The sequence below is a fragment of the Cyprinodon variegatus genome, unplaced genomic scaffold, assembly GCF_000732505.1.
Source record: "Cyprinodon variegatus isolate N-32 unplaced genomic scaffold, C_variegatus-1.0 Scaffold393, whole genome shotgun sequence".
NCBI lineage: Eukaryota > Metazoa > Chordata > Actinopteri > Cyprinodontiformes > Cyprinodontidae > Cyprinodon > Cyprinodon variegatus.
In genome coordinates, this window is record NW_015150846.1 from 69,600 (window position 1) to 79,713 (window position 10,114).

Sequence of the window (10,114 nt, forward strand, 5' to 3'; positions counted from 1 at the left end):
AAAGGAAGTTTTTCCTCTCCACTGTCGCTACAAGCATGCTTAGTGTGAGGGATTGCCGAAAAGTCAGTGAGTCGATGCAATCAACTGGTTTTCCTTAGAAAACTTTGAATCAATTTGACTGGATGATCTGGTTGAACTGTCTCTATATATTTCCTTGAGATGACATGTGTTGTGAATTGACGCTATATAAACAAACTGAATTGAATTAAATTGGTGAACAGTAGTACAGAAGATAAATGGCTAATGGTAAGGACCCGAGGAGCAAATGTTTTTTTTTGTAGCTGGTGGATCTAGGAAGCGACCCGAGGGCATCAATCAGTGATTCAAATCATTCAAAGTTTAGTAACATGGTTGGATGCGTATGAGGGCGATTTCACACACCCTTCATTTCCTGATTCAAAACGGTGCCGCTATCAACTATTCAACAGCTCATTTCCTCTTTGTGAGCTTTGCTGTTTTAGAAGTCAATAAAACCATAGAGGTTAATGTGGGCTTCTATCTAGGCAAAAATCAGTAGACCAGAGCAAAAGAAAATAAAATAATCTGCCTGAGCTGCTGAAAGCTTCTTTTTCATGATCTGCATACGGTATATTTACCATCGGTTCCATGTCTTGCAAATTCTCATGCAGACGCAGAGCTCCTTGTGAGAGAGATAGCCAAATATCTTCATCCACACCTCACGCTGCAGGACATGTGCTTTCCCATCTTTCAGCGGCAGTCTGTCAGGAGGTGGGCTGATGGGGGGCGGCCGGATTACATGCCGTTCCATTTGGACGCACTTGGGCGGGGAGCGGGGGGGCACTGGCCGGGTCGTCGGGGTGCTCCGGTTGAAGCCCAGAGGGGTGATCTGACTCGGGTAAAAGTGGCGCAGATCCCAGGTGTTCCCGTTCATCTCTTTGGTCTTCAGATGAGACCGCTGGTCGCCGAGATCGTTACCGTTGCGGAACAGCTTCTTTGGTTCCTCGTTCTCCATCTCTGGTTCTACCTTTAGTGGTTGCCGGTTCTCATTGGCCAGGCAGTCCTCGGTCTTCTGGATTTCCTGGTTCAACGCTTTGCTCAGTTCTCGGCTCAGTTCCCTGTTGGGTAGGCGCCGTTTGCGCCGAGCCTTCGGACGGGGCCCTTTTTCTTGCGTCTCGCTCCCGCCCTCGCTGCTGGGGCCGGCCTGCGGAGAGCTGCAGTGGGAGTGGTCGCTGTCTCCAAGTGGTGTTTTAATGGAAGAATTCAGAGAGTCGTTCCTCGAGTCCCTGTAATCCGCTTCCTCTTCCGCCTCTCCAAAGCGGCCTTTCCTGTCTACACTGCTCCGGAAGTGATGCTCCCTTCCTGCGTCATCATCTTCATCGTCTTCCTCCTCTTTTTCTGTCTTGACTTGGGGAAGAAGCTTAGAGAAATACGAGTCCTCCGTCTTCTCCTGCAGAAGAGACATTTAGCAACAATTACTTAACATGACTCGGTCTATAGTTTGAATCTTGAAGTCTGGACTTTGACTAGGCCATTCTAATAAACTCTCCAATCTCCACTTCTTTGTTCTGTTTTTCCCTCTAAGCATCCTCCCATTAACTGTCCCCTGTCACTAATAAACAGAAGCATCCCCATGGTGTAATTTTTATCCCATTTTATCAAACGACTGTCTTCCACATGTTTTCTGTGTCCCACATCTGGACTCTAAACCCTTTAGGGAACTTCTAAGGTAGCTTTTTGCCCTGGCGAAACCACAACTTCTATTTAAGTTTGTTTTTTTGAAGAAGAGCTTCATTTGTCTTCACTTTTGTTGAACAGTCAATCACATAAATGTTGGTTTCTGTAATTTAGCCGAATAGAATGATTTATCTCTCACTTCTTTTGCATATGTCTTGATTTTAGATTCACAAATCAGTAGCATTCATTTCAACTGTGTGTGTACAGGATGCTAGAAGTCCACCTGAATGGAAAAACATTAAAAACTTGGCGCTAAAAACAGCTTCTTAAGAATTCTCGCAGTTGTTATGATGTAGATGTGATGCGTCGTTGCTGTGTTTTGCTGCTGTAGGTATACCAACCTTCTTCCTCACATTGAAGTCATCTTCTTCGTCGTCATCAAAAAGCTTCCTCTTCTTCCTCAGCTTGTCCTCGGGTCTGGGCCTCGGCAGGCCGCTGGGGGAGAGCAGCGGCGGCTGTCGATGGAGAGCCTCCTCGGTTCTGTACCTGGGTGTCTCGTCCCTGTCCGGCTTCCTCTTCGTCCCAGAAGAAATGTCCCCCTCCTCCTTCACAGGCTTCTGTTCCCTCAGCAAAGAGCCGGGAAGGTTGGAGGCGTACTTGAACCCGGGGCCCCTTTTTTGCTTCAATACCAGAGGGGACAAAAAACAGGGGAGACGACTTTATACCTTTAGCCTACTATCACCGGACAGTCTGATTGGTTATGTAAGGAAGCCTGTTTAAAGTTTTTAGTAGTCAGGGGTTTCCTGCCTCTGTCCTGATACAGTCATGTGAGGGACTTTCATTAACAGCAGTGTTAACAGGAAGCGTCTGGCCGATCCTCACATATAGAGCTGATTCGCTGAAAGCCTCAATAAAAGAGGAAAACAGCAGCAGCTCTTCTCCTCATCACCAAGGTTACGTCACAAGAACGCTTTTTAACCTTTGCAAGATAAGATTAAAGTGCAAGGCCTTTGTATGATTCTACTCACTTTTCCGCTTTTGCCAGCGTGGTTGCATTTGGGGCATTCCCAGCAGTTAGGCAGTTCATCGTTCACCACACCTGAGGCATCACTCACCTGATGAAGGAACGGAGAGAAAAAAAAAAAAAAAAAAGAAAGTAGGAATTTTAACAACAACAAGCCTTAACAGAGTCCTGCATATCACAGCTCCAATACAAACAAGGCAAGTGAAAGTGACTGTTGCGAGCTGCGCTCGTCTGTCCGGTCGGCGCAGTCCAACCTGACGTATTAAGGAACAACAAAACAAGCAGGGAAGTAATAACAGTTGGATCTCTGCTCGACTTTAATAGTATTTTTTATTGTGAAAAATAATTTACTGAATTAACAAATAATTCAATGCAATCGCATCATTCTAGATGGGTAAAAAAAAACAGTCACAAGTCCAGCAATAGAAATGGGTGTTCAGATTAATCTGAACTTCTCCAGGGAAGATCTAACTCGACCATTTTGCTCCATCAATACTGACCAGCTTCCCCGTCTCTGGCACAGCATGATGCTGCCACCAACGTGAAAATGCAGCGAAATCAATAAATAAAATAAAAAAAATAGTCCAAGAGTGGTGGTTGTCCAAACAGATGTCAACACTATTGAGTTGTTTTTAGTTCATAACGAGGAAGTGGCTTTTAGATGCCAAGAGGAAGTAGCTCAACTTATGCGGTGTGCATGGTGTGTTGTTTTTTTTTAATAATAGCTTTCTCTTAACTGTGATGATTTCATAAAACATTGATGACATTCTGGTTCTTTGTTACCAACTAAAGAGGTAGCAGAGTCTTATAAAGCGGGTCTGATCACGCCTACCGCAGCAAAAGCATGTTTCTAACTTGACAAGCAGGGTTTCTGTTCCTTGGAAGTCTACTTAACAACTGCAGCTTTAGTCTTTTATTAATAACATTTAAACTCTGGAAGTCACATCCTTCTTCATAACAGCGTCGGGCTTTAGCGGTTATAATCCTAGAGCAACATGAGCAGTGAAGTCATTGAAAAACAATTTCCAGAACAAATAACCGCCGTGTTCCAGCTGCAGCTCTGCGTACCTTCAGGCAGTTGGGATGGACAATCTCGTTGCAGATGGAGCACTCCATCAGCATGAAGTTGAATTTTTCCTCTTCGTCCTCAAGCGTATCCTCTTTTCCCGCCTCTTTACACACCACACACACCGCTGTGTGGGGCAGGACAGGCTGCAGAGAACAAGACAAACAAGACAAGCAGGATTTAACGATGCTCCACTTCTGAGAGGTTTACAATTCTTCAGAAAAGAAAAGCATAAACAAAATAAAAATGCTTATTTATATCAAATGTATTCCAACCACTTTCTAGACAAACAAGCCCTTGTGTCGTTTGCTAGCTTGCGAGTCCTCTCAACAATGGCTCACCGCGATGCACTGCCTCATGATGCAGGACTGCTTCATGCGCCCCGGCCCTCCAAACTTCTTCATATCCTTACAGAAGTGACACTCTCCACATTCTGTGCGGAGACACGCTTCGCATTTCCGGCAGCGCGTTCTCCTGCGCCTGGCTCCCGATGCGCTGCGGTTGGATGGCAGCTTGACGGCTGACGTCGTTCCCATCTTTGGCTTTGGCCGGTTGACTGCTTTCTGCTGGAAGACAAACAGTTACGGTGGTTTATTGGAAAAGTCTGTCAATGTTGAACGAGCGTCGCATGTTCTCTTCATTTCAGCTCTACGGGAAGTTCTGATATTTTCTGCTTCTGAATGAATAAAACCCAAACAGATATGACCTTTAGATGCAGGTCAAATACTAAAAAAAGTTTTTTTTTTCTTCCATTCATGCCTGCTCCATAAATCCAAAAAGCTAAGTACTCCCTCTGTTTTAAGTCTTTATACACAAACAACGGTTTTGAACAGGAATATACATCTTGATGCAGTTTCATCGAGTTTAAATTTGAAGTTTATAATTTAATAGAATACAAAATCTAGTTATCTGATATAAATATATAACTGATAAGGGCTAAAACTAATAAATGAATAAACGGATTATTAAAATAATATTCAACTAATTTCTTAACTAAATGGTTACCTAGAGTAATATTCATAAAAATGTCCATTTGCTAAAAGAATAACCTACTGACAGCAGTAATTAAGACAAAACTCTCCATACCAATTAATCACATGTATATTTACGGATATGTTTTACTTGTTTTTGCAATTTACAGTTAATTTAAAATGTGCAATAAAGATTGCTTTTTTTAAACGCCAAACATTTGTTTGTTTAAAAATTTTAAAAGCAATAAAAAATAAAAGATAGCTGCAGCTGTATAATAGATAACTGCTACTGGATATTACATAAATTAAAGATGTATTGTACAAGTTTAAAATGTAAATATTGTTTTTTTCCTCACCAAGCCTGTACAATGGCTCTAGATGTAAAATTAACCTTCCTCTATTTACCACAGCTGCCTCTATTGTAGGCAGATGGACAGAGACAAACAGACAATATTTTTGGCTGATGTTAGCACCTTTTTTTTTTTTTGCGATCATCTTGTATAAGTGCATGCATTTGCCAAATGAGTGTATTCAGCAGTCATGTCTTGAGATCATTAGGCACCTGCATTGCTGCTTCCTGCATTTTCTCTTCATTAATGTTTAATTTTTATTTCATTTATCATTTTTATCTGTCGATTAAATTTAGATTTGTGTAACAACTGTTATAATGATCATATCAAAGGAGGCAGAAAACAGAATAACGTCTTTAAATAATGCTGGTCCACCACAAAAAAAAAAGTATCAGTCGCTCGTTTGAAAGAATAAAGTGTAGTTCAAGCCTTAGTATGGAGAACCTGGATATTTTTTATATTTTTGTTTATATATATTTTTTTTTATTTTAAGGTTTTTCATGATTTTTCAAGAGTCTTAAGAAACCCTGTTCTGACTTTATGGGGAAGAACTAAAAGAAAAGAGAAAAGACTTCAAAGCAGCTCTTAAGAAAAATCAAAAACTACCACTACAGCCTGAGGATTAGGGGTGTGCAAAATAATCGTGATGATGATGCATCGTGATTCTAATTTTCGTGATCTACTGCATCGATTCTTGATGCCAAGAATCGATTATTAATTTCAAAAAATGAATAAATAAAATTGCATGAATGGTTGGCGAACATCAGCCAAAAACAAGTGTAATACAACTTCCAGTCCAGCAGATGTCGCTGCAAATGTGTTGACGCACGCTGCCTTGTGTCACAAGCATTTCCGGCCGTGGGATACTGTGCCGAGTCATTCAAGAACAAAACATGGAGGAGAAAATATTGCAATGCATCGCAATAATTCAATTATCGTGATGCATCGTGATAGAATCGGATCGTGGCCTGTGAATCGTGATTCAAATAGAATCGCGACTTCTTTGGCAATACCCACCCCTACTGAGGATGATGGTGTTTATATAACTATGTTAAAATTGTTTAATCACCCAGTTAAAAAAATAAATCCTATCTCCAACGTCTCCTTCTCTAAAGAACCCAGGAAAAAAATTAGGCCAAAGTATGATTAAATTAGATCTAAATAGAGGAAGTGATGGATCTGTTTAACCTGTTAAAGCATTCCAGCACACAGAATCATACAGTAGCTGTAATTTAAACATATAAGCTTCCTGATGTGATTTAACTGAATGATGTGAATCTGATTATCACATTCTCATCATATTGAAATTTCAGTATCAGCCTTTTAAAAAGAAAAGAAAGAAAAAAAAGCATCTTCCTTGTTTCTGAAAATAAACCATCTCAGTTCCTTTCATCTTTGCAGGAGACGTTACCTAGGCAACAGTTCGCCTTGCTGGTGGCAAATGTTTAAATAGGGGAGAGACAGATGGATAAAAATAAACTCACTGGAGGTGGTTATGATTTCCTTTGAGGCAGGGAACATCTTTCTGATTTATTCTTAAAGTGTTACATTTACAGGTGCTCGTCCCCCACACTGCTGACTTACTACTGCTGCTTAAAAGCTCAGCTCCGCCTTCATTGTGATGGTGACAACCAGAAGTGGAATTCAATTTTGTTAAAAAGAAAGACGCTTTCACACAAAGGACGGGTCTAACAGGTAATCTTTGATGGGAAAGACAACAGGCCAATCCGGGTTCAGAACAATGATGACTGCAGCTTTATCTAGAAGGAAGGGTGAAACCTGTCCTGGATGACTTCAACTGAAAACATTCAGAGTAGATCATTAATAGTAACATCCCTGTGCCTAATCCTTTTGTTTCTGGCTTTGATATGGTTGTTAAATTCCAGAATATTTTCCACTGATCTTTGCCACCTTATAGGAGACATAAAAAGTAAAGATCCCCACTGAGTTGATGGTATCCCTACATTAGGTAAGTTTAAAATAAACGGAACGGAAAATAAAGACCTGGCAAAGACCCAAATGTCTTTGCCAGGTCCAAATGCTGCTAAACAAATTATTATGCTAAAACCTGCTCTCAATGTGGAAGGGAAACACTGAGGGATGAGCAGCTGCTACAGGGACGTCTGACCGCAAGCATCACTCGGAGCGTTTTAGTCGAGCCGTTTCATCATTTGCCTGGCCTGTGTTATCACAACCGTTTACTACTGTTTTACAGGACGAGAGATAGCGCCCCTTCGTCGAGCCGACTCGAAAGAAGAACACCAAACCATGACCTATGATCAAACCAAAAACATAACAAAGCAGCATGGTGTGGGTGGAGATTATCAGAGACACACATCAAAATTTTCTTTAGAGCAGACCATCAGCAGATGATAGCAATCGGCTGAGAAAGCGGTTATGTGCTGAATTTAAGTCAGCAAAACATGAGAATATAGTTGCTTTTAGTGGCAGAGGAAGTGGGCACAAGCAGTGGAACAAATATGTTTGACTTTTCACAGAGGTGAATATAAGATTTGTTTTCCTTAGAAGTTTACAAATTTACATCTAAATGTCTGAAGGTTAAGGGCTGGTGAAACCAAGGTCAAATTCAGTGCTTGTGTCATAAAGTTAACATTGAATTGTAATAATCTATGCAAAATATCTATGATTAATTATTGTTATTAAAAACACATCTGTTTAATTGGATTGGCTCTTTATCATTTTTATTTCCACACCTGATATGGATCTAAGCAACCAAAATACAAACGCTTCTTTATAGAGAGGCAGCCTTTGCATCTTGTTGAAAAACAAGTAAGGGGTATTTATTTAAGTTTGTCCTTTCTGAATATCAGACAGCCGTTGTTTTCACATGTAAACACAACAGTGAGGGGATTTTACTAAAACACAAGCTTTCAAGCTGGGAAAATGTCATCAACTATGCAAACCTCTGTCTGTTTTACAAAATAATCCCCGGTCTGTCATCTCCTCCGCTCAGTCCGGACAGCAACATGAGGGTCGGATAGAGGAGACGGTGTTGTTCCTCTGCATAAAAGTGCTTTTAGTCAAAGAGCCTTTGCAGTCACAGCAGCTCAGGAATGGAACTCTGTCCCTCAAAACATCACTTACAACATAAACTGTTTTCAAAAAGCATGTAAAAAACTGGCTCATAACACATCAGTCATTTCAGCATTAGTTGAATGTTTATCATTAACAAACAATGCTTCCACTAGTGTCTCTCTTTTTTTTTTATTCCATTTTATTAACCTAAAATCTGTAGTCCAGCAAACATTTATTCTGTATTTTAAAATCAGTTTTAAAGAGCCATAGCTGTTTGTGAAATGCTGACTGTTGTTTTTTTTTTATTATTTTTTTTTTTAGATAGACAATTTTAAGATCTATCCAGGGAAAATTGAAAAAAAAAAATTGCCTTTTGGTTAATTTTGGTGCATTTGCAGGAATGCTTATAAATGTACACTGTCCCTGTCAAATAAATAAATAAATATAAATAAAAAAATAAAAGTGAATATTAATCTAAATACCTCACTTTACATTAATGCTTTGCTTTAAATAGAGTAAAAAAAATTCACACATTTGGTGAAGATGACCCCTACAGCAAAAGCTGCATCAGCTGATTTTGACTCCCAACTCTGCAGTAATATGACAGGAATTTGAATCCAGCTAGAGAGAGATCTGCTGTGAACTCTGACTCAGCTTCAGTCTGGACTTCAGTAGGAGAAAGTCACAAGGCTCATCATCTGCTGGAACAAGTCCTCATAACAACAAGTGCTGTTGTGGAGAACCACGTGTCAGACTGGAAACACTTGAAAATATCACCATTGATGTCCTGATAATGGAACTTGTTGTGGGTACAAATATTGTGCAAGCACAATGATGTGGATCTTACATAAGCACTTTTAATGTTCCTCATGAACTGTAACCAGCATACTTAAGTACTTGCCATAAAACAACTTTTGAGAGCAGAGCTACTGGACATTGTTTTGTTTCTTTTTTGGATAAACATCCATTTTTTAGGGGGTGATCTGTACCCCCAGTTTGAGGGGCAGGGGTCCACTAAGCACCAGGAGTAAAGCCACTTCATTGTTCCCTCTCCCCATCCCCCTCCCCGCTCCCTGCTTTTACAACATTTCGCCTAAAGCTTTCTTAAAGGCGTAGAGTGGTGGGACAAGTTTAGGAAGAGTGAGGAAATGAATCAAAAGCAAAAGTATGTCCAACGTGGCCTGTTGGTGTTCGCCAGCAACCAAGAGGTTGAGTCAAGGTTAAGGTTTGAGATCCTAAAGCCGAGCTGGTGTCTGCTGGAGGTTTCTGCTCACAGGAAATCATTTAAATCATGACTGGACCGAAGCTGCGCTGTATTAATGGGCAGCTCAAAATGGGTCAGCTAACATCAAAGGAACACGGTGTGTCCCGGACAGCTACACTATCACAGCTAATAAACATATAGACAAATGTACCCGATACTTAGCTTCATGTCTGTCTTTACATGTGATTAATTTTATATAAAACCATTTTCCCATCTTTTACTGAACAGGAGAGCGGGGTTATCGTTAACCTTAAGCAGCCACATTAAAAAACAAAAAAATAAATAAACCGCCATTTTTTCTAACAATTCGTTAAACTTGAAGTGAAGAAAAGCTGAATCGACAGGATGGAGTGTAGCGGGGGGTACCTGCTCGGATTCTGACTCATATTCTTCATCGTCTCCGCTCATTGACAAGGCCATGATTCTCCTCTCATCGTTTGTGAATAGCAGAAGGAAACCAACATGGCTGAACAAGCCTCCAGCTAGGCTCGTTCCCTCCTCCTCCTCCTCCTCCTCTCACGCAGCTACACGGACAGCCCAGCAGCTGCTATGCTATGCTTCCGTATCTCTTAAAGGTACAGCGCTGAATTCTGACCTTCTTTTTTTGACACTTTATTTACACAATTCAAAAAACTAGTGTCAGTTAAAAATAGCTATTAAGGTAAAAACACGTGTCAGCTAAAAATCATTAAATGAAGAGCTTGTTAACATGTAGTTCAATCATCTGACACAGTACATAAAATTTTGTTAAAGACCAAAAACTGACTA

The 10,114-nt window shown here is 40.5% G+C and overlaps 1 protein-coding gene across 4 annotated transcripts in view; it reads right to left on the minus strand.

Annotated features, from left to right (window-relative positions):
- The window catches only part of LOC107092765 (lysine-specific demethylase 2B-like), a 14,303-nt gene extending 4,453 nt beyond the window's left edge, over positions 1 to 9,850 (minus strand). The window contains exons 1-6 of one of the 4 annotated variants that reach the window (XM_015387412.1): positions 9,713 to 9,850; positions 4,067 to 4,288; positions 3,728 to 3,871; positions 2,664 to 2,750; positions 2,037 to 2,324; positions 597 to 1,408 (exon numbers count right to left, since the gene is read on the minus strand). In XM_015387412.1, the coding sequence (XP_015242898.1) occupies positions 597 to 1,408; positions 2,037 to 2,324; positions 2,664 to 2,750; positions 3,728 to 3,871; positions 4,067 to 4,288; positions 9,713 to 9,766 (1,607 nt within the window). In that variant the 5' untranslated portion in view covers positions 9,767 to 9,850. Of the gene's footprint in view, positions 1 to 596; positions 1,409 to 2,036; positions 2,325 to 2,663; positions 2,751 to 3,727; positions 3,872 to 4,066; positions 4,292 to 7,174; positions 7,199 to 9,712 lie in introns of those variants that run through there. The other 3 variants (XM_015387413.1, XM_015387411.1, XM_015387414.1) reach the window with 3 other exon arrangements.
- Between the last annotated feature and the right edge of the window lie 264 nt (positions 9,851 to 10,114).